At 38.8% G+C, this 14,882-nt stretch overlaps 1 protein-coding gene across 1 annotated transcript in view; it reads left to right on the top strand.

Moving 5' to 3' along the window:
- LOC150086829 (uncharacterized) overlaps window positions 1-14,882 on the top strand; it is a 641,413-nt gene that overhangs the window by 450,247 nt on the left and 176,284 nt on the right. Inside the window, exon 22 of the mRNA XM_090372286.1 lies at window positions 8,889-9,014. Within this exon, the coding sequence (XP_090228412.1) occupies window positions 8,889-9,014 (126 nt within the window). The remainder of the gene's footprint in view (window positions 1-8,888; window positions 9,015-14,882) is intronic.

Raw genomic sequence — 14,882 nt, 5'->3', positions numbered from 1 at the left:
TCCATTTAGGCTTAAATCTTGATCAATATTTCTTAGTTGGTATGTAAAGCTTAGTAGCTTCTAAGATAAGTTCTTTGAATGCTTCCCATTTTGAATTTGCTGTTGGTAACATCATCAGTTTGTCTCACTGTATAGAATTTAATTACTGTCTCAGACCATCGTAGTCGCCTTTACGAAAGCAAAAACCCTTCCCTTTACCCCTGATGGTAGTTACCTCTTTGAGTAAATCCCACTTCAGCACACTGTGATCACTGCCACCTAGTGGTTCCTTTATCTGCAGTTTCGTAATGCATGAAGAATCACTACTGATAATCAGATCAAGAGTATTACTCCCTCTATTTGCCTCCCGAACATGCTGATGTAGAAAACAATCATCCAATAAATCCACAAAAGCCTTGCTAGTGTGTGAGTGACCAACCCACAAATTCCAGTCAATATCTGGGAAATTAAAATCCCCCATTATAAGACTCTCTGATTTACTGGCTCACTCTATTTCCCTGTACAGTTTCTTATTATACTCATCAGGGTCATTAGGCCTATAGCACACTCCTACTCTCAATTTTGATCTCCCAGTGCTTATGTCACACTAAACTGACTCGACACTGCATTGTCCAGCAATGTCGACTGGCTTCACTTCCTTGGATTTTATGTTTCTTAACTAATAATATAACCCCTCCTCCCTTCCTATCCTGTCTATCCTTTCTGTAGATGTTGTACTCCACAAATTCCAGTTCTGCATTCCTCATATCTGTGTGACACCGCATCTCTGATATCCCAACAATATTCGCCTTTGATGCTTTGAGCAATACCTCAAATTCATCAAATTTATTCACCAAATTCCTATCATTGTTGTACATGCACCTGTTTCTATTCTTAGCTACCCTAACATGACCCATGTGTTTACTTGTACCGCAATGACTCCCAGCAGTCTCTGAAATATCCTGCATCTTGTTTTCCAGGCTTTTGCTCATTCCAATAGAAGCAGTGCAAGAATCACTTTCACCTCTGCCAGTGGCTGCTATTAATCTATTAGTCCTTGTATCCCCGAAGCTGGCAGTTTTCCGACCCACCTAATATTGCCTCGATAGCATCAGCAAATATTCTTGCACCCTTTCTATTTAAGTGAATCCCATCCCTGTAGAAGCAGTCCCTTCTGTTAACAAGTACAGACCAGGCTGAAAAAAATTCTACCCCTTGAGCCTTGCACAATCTTTCCAGGGGCGAATTGATCAACAAAGCTCTCATTATATACTCCCTCCTATCGTGTCTGGGCATAATTACTTGTTAAGTAATTATGCAGTTCTCCTACTCTTAATGTTATTAGTGTCAACAAGTCCAATAATATCACCTTTTGTGCTCTTGAAAGATGATATCTGCTCTATGTAGTGTACCTGGCAGACATACCCTGGTCCTATTCCACCTATCCTTTTTTTTACATATTTGTATATATATATATATATATATTTTTTTTTTTTATGAAAACCCCAAACACGAGAGGTATTAAAACCTATAGTATATAGTACTATGCTTGGATTGGAGGTTGAGAAGACTAAAGAAGATATCTGATGACATTACTCTTGAATTTATGTAGACTGTAATTTTCAAGAAATATGTACGAAGGAAGGTTGTTCCAGAAAACAGTAGTTGAATGAATAAACGAGGATGATGAAAAGTTGTGGTTCTGTGAGTTTGAAGTTGGACGTTAAATGAATGTTGACTGGTGGCGGCACATGTTCAGACTGTTTTGAAAGAGAGAGACAGAGAGGGGAATTATAGAAGTAGCTGTAGAAAAGGCATGCAGCAGAAGAGTATGTCTATGATACAGTGAGTGGAGAGACTCTGTTAGAGAGGAGTCATTAATTAACCTAACTGCCCTCTTCTGAATGGAATCTAGAAGCCTGAGAGAGGTTTTGGGGGCACCACCCCCAGATGTGGGAACAATATTCCACGGTAGGGCAGATTTGCGATTTGTACAGAGTGAACAGCTGTTTGGAAGAAAAGTAATGCCGAGAGCGAAAGAGGAATCCAAGTTTTTCAGATGCAGAGGAAGCAATATTTCTAGTGTGCTTTTGCCAAGAGAGATTAGAAATCCAGGTAATCCCCAAAAGAGATATATCATCTTGCCTAGAAATCGGAGTATCACCAAAGATAAGCATACGAGCAGAAGAATCCTTTTTGCGATATATAAAACAAGACTGGGTTTTAGAAGGATTGAAATCAACTAAGTTGTTTTTGCCTCAATGAAGAATTACCTGGAGATCAGCATTTAAGGAATTGGTGGCAGATATTCAAGAAGTTGAAGCTGATTAAGCAGGGCAAAGTTTCTCAAACTGAAAAGTAGAATGCAATGACCTTCTTTCATTGACTGGAAATCCTATCCTTTTCAGGATAGGATTTCCAGTCAATGGAAGAATTTCCAAGCAGAAGGAAAAACACCTTCGGAATAAGAATGTGAAAAGAGGAGTAAGTTGAGGAGCACAGGTTTTGTGAACAAGAGTAGAAATACCATCAGGACCTGGAGCTTTCTGAGCATCAAGTTTTGTTGGCACATTATGACCAACATAGTCCATGGACCATTAAACCCTAATACAACCAACCAGCATCACGTTTTGTCAAAATCCTTCCGACATCCTTTTGATGGAAGACCATAGCAGACATTGAATGGATCGTGTTGGGAATGGTGGGAGGTGTTTTACCAAGATCATTAATACATGAGTTGGAAGAAAAATGCGATGCTAGCAGTTCAGCTTTATCCTTGGCTGAAGTGACAACAGAACCGTCTGGTTTTGACCGAGGTGGGAGCAGAGATGGGCAAAAGTTGCGGCCAATAACTTTGGCAAGAGACCAGAATGCTCGGCTACCATTAGGGCAAGAAACAAGTTTTCTACTCTTAGCCTGTTCAAAATCTAGTTTGGACTGATTAATAACTGTTTTATAATTGTTGCAAGCTCTAGGTGTAGGCTGAAAATGAAACTAAAGAATTGGAAACAAACCAATTACGATATGCAACATTCTTATCTTGAACAGCCTTAGCACATTTATTTGAAAACCAAAGTTTAAATAAAGGACGAGATTTTAAAGTGGAGTATGGAATAAAGAATTCCATTCCTACAAGAATAATTTCACTGACATGATCTGAGCAGACGTTGACATCAGAAGTTTTGAAACAATAATCCGACCAAGGTAAAGAAGAAAAGAAATCTCACAGCTAACCGCATTTTGCATCCTTGTAATGCCAAACAATACGAGCTTAGGAATAGCCATGAGATAAAGGCTCAATTGGAGAAGAGACAATCACCAAGTTGTGATCTGAGGTTCCTAAAGGACTCACTTCGACCATGTACTTAGAAGGGTTGTTTGTGAGAAAAAGATCAAGCGTGTTGGCTGTATGGTTAGCATTGTCCAGTATTCTGGTAGGTAAATGAACTATCTTTGCGGGGTCATTAGTAATTGCAAAAGCCTCAGCATCTCGACCAGCTGGGTCGGTGTAACTAGAAAACAGAACCCAGCTGGAGTTGTGAACATTAAAATCAACAAGGACAATTGCCTCACTGTTAGGAAAGTTGGACTGGAGAAAGTGAAGTTGCAAAGAGAGAAAGTCAAAGAGCTCCAATTGATTAGTGGAGTTGGGAGAACAGTAGAGACAACAGATCAATTTGACAGAATGAGGTAGAGAAATTTTAAGCCAGAGAAGATTCCAAATTACCAAGTCTCTTATAGGGAATATCAGAACGGACATATGCACAATACCACCTTTGAGGCAAAAAAGAATCATACAGTGAATAATTCAGTCAACTGAGATGAGCAGTAGTTGAAGCAACCGATAATTGAGATTCTGTTAGAAAAAGTACATGGGATTTGGCAGACTGAAATTCGAAATAGACATTGTTGAGATTAGAACTGAGACCACATATATTTGTGAAATGAACTAGGAAGTGTTTGGGAGGTTCAGATCTTTTCACAGATAAGCTTATTATATTAGTTTGACAATTCATAGTGTATTCAATAGTAAGAAATAATGGGGGGGGGGGTTCATACTGTATGAAGTAATGAAATTTTTGGATGTGGCGTACACACGGTAAAAATATACCCAGATCCTTGACATAACGTGACCTCAACAATGCTTCCCCCCGCCCATGTATACACACTACTCGGACTCCCTCCAGTCACTATCTGGCAGAGTAGAGGTAGCAAGATTATACACTAGCTGATCCAGAAGCCTCCGAGAGAGTTACCAATAGGTTCGGTCCGGTGTACTAACTAGCGGCTGGCCTGCAAACACCGTTTTAGAGCTGTACCCTCAAAATGCAAGGAAGATTGGATCTCGCTATGATGTCCATCATAATCTCAAAAGTCATCAGTCATACTGCACGATTGAAGAGATGGGAAGGGTTGACTGGAACTTAGCTCTGGAGACTAAACATGGGTTCCACCAATATGCTGTTTTCCTGACAATAGAGTCACCAACAATACCCTCCTCCTCCTATGGGACCAGCATATTCTGTGTTGGGATTGCCACTGTGTTACCAGATGCACAGCTGGCAACACAGTTGCCAGAGCACTGGCATTAAATTTGGTAACTGAGAGCTTGATGGGTCTCCATTTTAATTCCTTTGAGATCATCCACTGTACTCTTCAAGCTCTCTCTCTCTCTCTCTCTTAAATGACCATTAGAATGCTGAGTGGGCAGCTAATTTCTTCACACTCTGAAGTAAACTCACTCAAAGACTTGGCTGTATTATGTCCTGTTCTAGAAAGGTCCACAGACATTGCACAAGTTGCACATTTTATTTTATGAGTCATAGGAGAATCACCTCATTTGTCTCTCTGGTGCCACAGCTTTCCCACTACTTTGTGCCTGTTGCATTGCTGCTCCAGTCTGGAGCATGATTTCTGTTGTTTAATTCAGTATAATTGAGAATAATTATATATACTAATATACTAAATTAATATACTTAAATTCGCCAAATAGCACTATTCTATTCACCAGTTATGCAGCAACAATGCGTACTCTTATGTTTCAAATTTATGTTATATGTATTTTGCTATACCATTACCTTTAAAGTTATAAGTTAATTATAATAGATAATAAAATTATCTAATTATGCCAACCAACATGTTACAAATTTTGAAATACTTTTGGGCTACTTGTTTACTACAATTAAAAACCTACAGTTATCCTACTGTGAACTATAGTAGTTATGCGATACTGTATTCATGCCAAATCGCCTATACAAAAGCTCTGAATATTTATATTGTACGGTATGTAGTACATACCGTACATGATAAAGTTATTAAAACACATATGTATCACTATAAATTATAGTTTATATGCCTCTTCTGATTATACTCTTACAAAACTATATACAAACCTCCAAATATGGCCTATACAACACAAACAGTGGCCGAAAAATTCAAAAGTTCTTACTGATACAAAACAATGGCAGCAGAAGTCAGCTGTGGTTTTTTTAAGCAATTGCAAGGGCGAAGTAAAGAACAGATGCTCCAGATTTATCACAGAATTACAAATAATTACTACACTGCAAGTGCGTAGCACACGCTTCTTGATTAGACCGGGGTTCGAGCCTTTTCACCACCAAATAAGGAGGATGCGGAAAGGTCAGGGAATGACCACCGCCGCATATCCCGGAGCAATATGGCCTTAGTTGCTAATGCTCCTTAAAAAAAAAAAAAAAAAAACTACACTGCAAATTTTAAATCAAAAGTTATAAAAACAATTTATAATTTTAAATCAATAAATAAAATTCCACTTAGCAGCTCCCAAAAGAGCTTCTAGTTTAGATAACCAAGTACTAATCATAATTATTACTATAATTATAACTAAATTATGATTATAAGTGTAATTATAATCACTGAAAGTGGCAGTACTTTCAGTGACTATTTTATTCATATGACATGGCTTCATCTGGAGTGTGAATAATAGTGTTCCATTTTGAAGTCTCCAACAGCAAAGATGGCAAAGTGGTGCCACCTGTTAGTAAATTTATTTTCAAAAATGCAACAACTTTCAGATAGGATTACAAAAAATAGAAGTTATTTAAAAAAAAAAAAAATTGAAATTTATTACACATTTAGGTAAATAAATAATTAAAAAATTATTCTTTGCCTTTATAGCAAGAAATTACCTAATAAATGTATGTGTTGTTCAATAAAGAATGATCAGAATTTCTTTTTCCACAACAACTTTATTAATCATCCATATTATGGTCCTTTTCAAAGTAGTCCCCATTTGATGAAATGCACTTATACAATGTTTCTGCCATTCTTCAAAAACATGGTGGAAATTTCAGAATCGCCTCCAGCATCTTTATAACTTCTTCTGATGACTGGAAATATTTTCCTTGCAGCTTTCTATAACTTTGGAAATAAAAAACAATTCTCAGGATGCAAGGTCAGGTGCTGTAGGGCACATGAATAACATTAATGATGGCTATGTACTCAATGACAGTATGAACAATATGAGGTTGCACATTGTCATGGTGCAGCATGCATCCACCCACCTATGTGCAGTTGTGGTCGTTTGCAATGAATGTTATCCCACAGAGTGTGAAATTTTGTGAAATAGGGCCCCACAACAGCTGTATGACATGGCACAACATGCTGGTAAACCATTCCTTGAATGTCAAAAAAAGAGATGACCATAACCTTTCTTGAAGAAGCTGCAACTTTTGCTTTTTTTCAGCTTTGGCCATGAAGTAGACTGCCAAACAGAACTTTGTTGCTTACTCTCTTGGTCGAAATGATGAAACCATGTCTCATCCATCATTATCATCTTGTTCAGAATCTCTCCATCTTCAGTAATCATCCATTGCAGCTCCTAACAAACCTCCACTGCAGCTCCTAACAAACCTCCACTGCAGCTCCTAACGAACCTCCATTGTTCATGAAAATTATGACCATTCTTTATGAAACAGCCCTTGTATATACACATTTATCTTATAAACTGTGTTATTTAACTTCAACAATGTTTATTTAACCATTAAAAAATTAAAAAGTAATATATGAATACTTGAAAAAAAATTGCACAATTTATTTTAACCATTGACAAGTAATATAGGAATTCTAATAAACAAATATGTTTTGTGAGTACCCAGAACAGTTCTTTAAGATTGAAAATAGCCCCCTTTTAAGAGATGTGTCTCATAGATATTATATACAGGGTGTCTCAAAAATATTGGTACAAATGTTTAGGGGAGGTAGGTAACATCTAAAGGAATGTGAATCGCATAGGAACCCATAACCGGAAACATCACCGTAAGTCGGTACACGGCGCTGTTCATCAATTCGCGAGAGGGAAAATTTCTGGTTTACTCATTCAAGCAGTAGTCGCTGCACGAAGAGCATGCATCGATATACAAACTGTGAGCTGGAGACATGCACCTAGTGTATGGATTAGCATAAGGCAATGGACGAGCTGCTCAACGAATTTATGGAGAACGCTTACCAAACAGACATGTACCGGACCACCGTTTGTTTGTGCGTGTGCATAAAATTTGTGCGATTATGGGTCATTTAGAGGTAACAGGAGTAGTGCGGGCAGACCACGTTCGACTCAAACTCCGGCCATGAAAGAAAGTGTGTTGAATGCCATCCAGAATAATCCTACTACCAGCACACGTGCCGTTGCCCCTGCCATAGGAGTGTCTCGTTACAGTGTACAGCATGTCTGGCATGATGATTCCTTACACCCCTTTCATCTTCAAAGGGTTCAGTTACTGCTCCCCCAAGATCATCCTGCACGTGTGGCTTTTGTGCAGTAGTTTCTCCAAGAAAGTGTTCAAGACTTGAATTTTCCAGCCTATGTTTTGTTCACGGATGAGGCTTATTTCACTCAGGAAGGCTTATTCAATCAGCACAATGCTCATGTGTGGGCTCACGACAACCCACACGGTGTGCACCCCCATGCGGCACAACATCGCTTCACAATAAATGTGTGGGCAGGTATAGCTGGTGACTGCTTAGTCGGCCCATACCTGTTACCATCCCACATGAACTCTGCTAAATATCGGATCTTTCTTGAACAAGTTCTACCAGGGTTACTTGACGATGTTCCAGCAAATGTGAGACGCAACATTTGGTTTCAACATGACGGGGCACCTGCCCATTACAGAAGGTGTGTTCGTGTCCATTTGAACAGGTGTTTTGGGCATCCATGGATTGGCCGTGGTGGACCCGTTGCCTGGCCTCCACCCTCACCTGATTTATCGAGCCTTGATTTCTTTCTGTGGGGGGCCCTCAAATATATCGTGTATGAATCGCCTGTGGAGATGGAAATGGATCTCGTGACAAGACTCGTCTGTGCTGCTGCTACTGTCAAAGAAACTCCAGGTGTGTTCGACCGTATCCACCAATCCATGCTGCGACGGTGTCACGCATGCATCGCGTCTCATGGTGGAACCTTCGAGCATCTGTTGTAACATCATGAAATGCATCCATCTCGTACTCCATTGTTAATATTATGTCAAATAAATGTTTGCCACTAAATACCGTCTTGTGTCATTTCTGCTTCTTGTGCCTCTGCTACTACTTTCCCGTGACGTTTCCGGTTATGGGTTCCTATGCGATTCACATTCCTTTAGATGTTACCTACCTCCCCTAAACATTTGTACCAATATTTTTGAGACACCCTGTATATTCAAAAAATAGTACAGTTGAGCCACCTCAATGTAGCCGTTTTCCTCCACTTATTTTATGGCCATTTCTAGGAAAATGGTGAATCCTAAAAAGCACCAGTGAAGTGAAAATTTAATTTCACATTTGTCCAAACAGCATGTCAGCTGCTTTTTAATTATTACATTTGTTTTAACATTTTCTGTTGATTAATAATCATAATTATGGAAGATATTTTAGTATGTGATTCAATTTAGATATTGATGAATGTGCTCGTCGGATTCATGATTGTGGAGGTAATCAGATTTGCCGTAACCGTCTTGGTGGCTATACCTGTGAATGTACAACTGGATATAGCATGAATTCTGCAAGAGAATGTGAAGGCAAGTGTTTTTCCTTTTAATTAAGTTATTTTTATGTTTCTTAAAATAGTAGTTGTCACACATTTTTATAGCCATTGTTTTTGATAGTTATTTACTTTTTTTTAAAGTTGTTGTGCCATTAAGAGAGAGAGAGAGGGCATCTTCATTGCAAATCAGTGTGTTGTACACTAAGGTAAACTGGATGGTAATGCAAAAACTCTTCGTAGCCATATGGCCAGTGGATTAGTTTGAATTTGGGCTTCTTAGACTGTTGCAGTCACTGAAGCCACCACATAAGATGCTATTTAACAACTATTGTTTAGCTTGGTATTCTTTTGAATAAGTTGTATTGTCAAGTTTTATATCTGCTAAATTACTTTGGCTAAATTAAAATATTTTCTGAATTTATCAAACAGGTATAAATAATGATGCAGTATGTTAGGCAATTTTTTCTGACTTGTATGGTCCTTTTAACCTTTATTGAAGAAGAAAATTTTTTTTAAAAATAATAAAATTGCCTTGTTGACCATGTTGAGTTACCCTAAAGTGCACACAGGTTGAGGAATTGTAGTTCTGCTGAAAAGACAGCTTGAATAAGTTATGTCGTATTTTTGCAATCATTAAACAGTCTTATCAAATAAATATATTATCTCAACAAACTATATACACTGAAAAACTTCAATATATCACATAGCATTACAAAGTAAAGTTAGTCTACATAGTACGGTCGGTCCTCGTATAGCACGATAGTTGTGTTCCTAGAAACCCTCGTGCAATATAAATAACAGGCCCTATGGGAAAAATAGGGTTAGGTGCCGACCACCCAAGATTGAACACACATTTGTAACCAAAACATTGCCAAACACAATAAATAATTGTAATAAAATACTTATGTATTTTATTACTACTATTACGTAATAAAATATTGCTAATGCTTTTGCTTCTATCGTAAGCAAACATGTTCTTTGTTTGATCTTCTATCTAAACAGACGTCCCATCTCTTCCAATTCTTTGTGTCTTAATCTAATGGATTTTGTTACACTTTGAATTGTTCCTGCTATGAAAGTTGTTTTTATTTTCTCTGCATTCTTTCTAATTCTCGGCATTGTCTCATTTAGGCCTGTAGCACGTGCAATATCACATGGTCTTTCATTTCACTCAAAGCGTTTCACAATTTCATATTTTTTCCTCTGTCGACAGAGGCGGACTGGCCATAAGCCTTACTGGGGAAACCCCAGTGGGCCGGAGGCCAGTGTGATTTTGGCCATAAACGTTAATATGAGGCTGCTACAAATGTTCCCGGGTAAGAATTTTTGACCCAGTCTGCCTCTGTCTATCCATATTACTTTTCTTTTTCTCTCTGAATCTTTAGTGTCTTCACCAGGACGCTTCCTTTTCACACCTTTTAAGTATTTTACTCATTTTTAAGGAATAAAGCACAATTACAAAATGAGGAGGCACGCTTGATATACACATAAACAAAGCTGTGTGCACATGTAGCAACTGAATAAACAACACCATAAAGGCAGAGACACGCTATTCACACCTCACTAGCTCACATTTTTTACTAAAGCACATTTCTGTGGGTTGCTACCATAAATCTGTTACTGGTAGTAACTTCAATCTAATTGCATTTGTGATAATACCGATAGCTGGAATTGTGTGGGTTTTTACGTTATTATGGTGAAATATGTTTCCCCTTCACTGATGCCGACCGGGCTAGCCTGGTGGGTAAAGTGCCTGCCTAGCAACCCAAAGGTCGCGGGTTCGAATCCCGCCTCGGGCTTGGATCAAAGTACTGCAAAAATCTTGGGAGGTGCATTATGGCCACAGAAGCCGATGCGCCAACAACTACCAAAAAAAAAAAAAAAAAAACCCCTTCACTGATATAAAAAAAAAACATAAATACATTTTCAGAATCTTCTCTTCATTCCTATTGTGTTGCATTCAGTTGGGGTGATTCCGCGTTCAACTGCCATTTCTTGTAAACACAAAGGCAAATTGTGCATAAGCGAATTCGTTCATGTTATATACGATATCTTCAAAAAGGCCTCTGAGGTTGGGAAAGTTCATATTCACAATATTACATTAATACACCAACTGTTGAGTTAAAATAATTTAATACTGTATATATATACAAACAATACAGAGAATACTGTAACATAATCTATTTACAATAACTGATTGTGAATAAAATAAAATACAAAATTTTAAAATACAATAAAATATATAAGGTTAAAACTATTAAAACTGTACAATTGTAGCTTTTGGGGGCATATGCCTCCTTTCTCAACAAGCAGTAATACTTGTGCAGCACATCCTTAAGTATCAGGTTCACGGCACGCGTGGTTTATCAGACACATGAACAAAAGTTCCTACACGTGCCCCAGAACTGGAAGCAGCTCAGGAACGTGGTAAACAGAAATGCTCATCTTTTGAGAGGACTGTAGCCTCAAAAAGGGGGTGAAGCCGCACATCCCTGTCTCTATTTATAGTATTGTTGTCGGATGAGCAAATCCACAAGCTCTCGAGCCACTTGCGGTCCCAGAATCTATGCACCTGATCAAGGATGACAGCATTTTCTGGAGAGACCTGGTGCTGTCTTTCCCAAAAATGTTCAGCAACAGTGGACTTATTAAACTCTGTGGTCTGTATGGTACTCGTGTGTTCCCCCAGACGATCCTTAAGCCACCGCCCCATTTCCCCCACATAACATTCCCCACAATCTGGGCATTTAATCTCGTATATAACCCCACTACTAGAATCCATTAGTATGGGGTCCTTAACTTGCGACACTACTGTGTGCAACCTCCGGCCCGGAAGCTGCATAGAGCGTGTTTGATAATCCTGAAATACCCTTGCAATGCATTCTGAATGCTTTCAGAATGATGAAAGATTAAATGCCCAGATTGTGGGGAATGTTATGTGGAGGAAACTGGGCGGCAGCTTAAGGATCTTCTGGGGGAACACATGAGTGCCATACAGACCGCAGAGTTTAATAAGTCTGCTGTTGCTGAACATTTTTGGGAAAGACAGCACCAGGTCTCCCCAGAAAATGCTGTCATCCTTGATCGGGCGCATAGATTCTCGGACCGTAAGTGGCTCGAGAGGTTGTGGATTTGCTCATCTGACAACAATACTATGAATAGGGACAGGGGTGTGCGGCTTCACCCCCTTTTTGAGGCTATAGTCCTCTCAAAAGATGAGCGTTTCTGTTTACCACATTCCCGAGCTGCTTCTGGTTCTGGGGCACGTGTAGGAACTTTTGTTCATGCGCCTGATCAACCACACGTGCCGTGAACCTGATACTTAAGGATGTGCTGCGCAAGTATTATTGCTTGTTGAGAAAGGAGGCAGATGCCCCCGAAAGCCACAATTGTACATTTTAATAGTTTTAATGCTTTTAACCTTATATATTTTATTGTATTTTATTTTATTCACAATCAGTTATTGTAAATAGATTATGTTACAGTATTCTCTGTATTGTTTGTATATATACAGTATTAAATTATTTTAACTCAACGGTTGATGTATTAATGTAATATCATGAATATATACGATATCGTCCCCCTGTTTATAAATCGTGTATGATCGAATTCATGTAATGTAAACACATGTTATACGAGGACTGACTGTAATTTTGTAGATACAAGTTTGTATCTTCATACAAGTTAGTAGATGCCAACTTGTATGAAAGTAACTAATTTTCTCCTACCCGTGATTCTTTAGAATAACTCGCATAACATACACTTTACTTAAGAGAAGATTCTTACTAATAAAACCTGCCTCTACTAATGCTAAAATACTCTGACCATCTAACACTGTATCCTGTTCACTTATGCTACAGAGATCATTCTGTTAGTTGGTTTTTTTTTTTGGTTGGTTTTTAGGAGCATTAGCAACTAAGGCCATATTGCTCCAGGATATGCGGTGGTCATTCCTTGACCTTTCCACATCCTCCGTATTTGGTGGTGACGGGCTCGAACCCCGGTCTAATCAAGAAACGTGTGCTGTGCACCTGTTAGTTGGCACAAGCAGCTGCAGTCCTCTCATCCCATTCTCCACCAACAATTTCATATTGTGCTGAAGCTTGATTGTTTTGTCCCTTATTTTCCACTCCCTACAAAAGCAAAATGTTAGGTCAGAAATGGCCCACACAAGAGGTTTATGAGATGTATACACCTTCCTGACCTTCACCCACAATAATGCCTCTTTCAAAGTCCATCATATCACAGTCTCATCCCATGCTTGGTCACAAGTACCATGTATATCAATCGTCATTAATATGGTCTTTGTCAAGTCTGTTCATTATTGCATTAAAATAAATAAATAAATGCTGATTTCATAATATATGTACTATTGGTTGATTTTTTTTTGAGGACATAAAAAGAGTACAAAAAATCAACCAACAGTAAGTATATTGTTGCTGATGCTGTCGAGGCAGTGTTAGGTGGGTCGGAAAACTGCTAGCTTGGGGGGGAAACACAGGTTAACAGTGGTCGCAGGCAGGGGCAAAAGTGATTCTTGCACTGCTTCTATATAGGCGCCTCTGTAGCCAGGTGGGAAGGAGCAGCAGTGTGTAGCACGTGCTTCTTGATTAGACCGGGGTTCAAGCCCATCACTACCAAATACGCAGGATGCGGAAAGGTCAGAGAATGACCACCGCATATCCCGGAGCAATATGGCCTTAATTGCTAATGCTCCTAAAAACCAACAAAACCAAACTGCTTCTGTTAGAATGAGCAGCAGCCTGGAAAGCAAGGTAATGGAGATTTCCAGGCCTGTTGGGAGTCATAGTGGAACAAGTAAATACATGGGCTGTGTTAGGGTAACTAAGAGTAGGAACAGGTGCATGTATACTTGAATGCTCATCAAATTTATTAACTATACTCCTAACATTGGTGTACATTCAAGTATACATGCACCTGTTCCTATACAGTATTAAATCGAATTCATGTGTGTTCCAAAGGCAGATATTGTTGGGATATCAGAGATGTAGTGTTACACAGATATAAGCAGAGCAGAATTGGAATTTGGGAAGTACAATGTGTACAGGAAGGATAGACAGGACGGGACAGGAAGGGAGGAGGAATTATGCTGTTAGTTAAGAAACACATAAAATCTAAGGAAGTACATCCAATTGATGTTGGGGGACAAAGCAGTGTTGAGTCTGTTTGATGTGAAATAAGCACTGGAAAAGATAAAATGAGAGTAGGTGTGTATTATAGGCCCAATGACGCTGATGAGTTTAATAAGCAATTGTGCAGAGAAATAGAGTGGGCCAGTAAATCAGAATGTCTTATAATGGGGGATTTTAACTTTCCAGATATTGACTGGAATTTGTGGGTTGGTCGCTTGAACACTAGCAGACTTTTGTGGATTTAATGGTTGACTGTTTTCTTCAGCAACACGTTCGAGCAACCAGAGGGAGTAGTACTCTTGATGTGATTATCAGCAGTGATTATTTATGCATTAAGAATTTCCAGATAAAGGAACCACTGGGTGACAGTGATTACAATGTACTGATATGGGAATTACTTAAAGATGTAACTACCATAAGGCTAAAGGGAAGGGCTTTTGCTTTCGTAAAGGTTGACTACAGAAGTCTCACACAGTTTTTAAATTCTGTACAATTCTGTGGGATCAACTGATGTGTTACCAACACTGAAATCTAAATGGGAAGCCTTCAGGGACATAAATTTGGAGGCTACTAGGCTTTTCATTCCAACTAAGAAATTCTGTTCAAGGTTTAGGCCTAACTGGATGTCATGAATTAATGAGGTTTGTAACAGAGAAGAAAAATGTATGGGATGCATATAAAGTTTCAGGTGACACAGAAGCCTATGACAGGTATAAACTAGTCTGTAATCAATTCACAAAGGAGGTTAG

This window comes from Mastigoproctus giganteus, chromosome 4, assembly GCF_048544385.1.
Source record: "Mastigoproctus giganteus isolate SK-2022 chromosome 4, ASM4854438v1, whole genome shotgun sequence".
Taxonomy (NCBI): Eukaryota; Metazoa; Arthropoda; class Arachnida; order Uropygi; family Thelyphonidae; genus Mastigoproctus; species Mastigoproctus giganteus.
The sequence above is the reverse complement of the archived record's forward strand: the minus strand, read 5'-3'. Positions and strand labels throughout refer to the sequence as shown.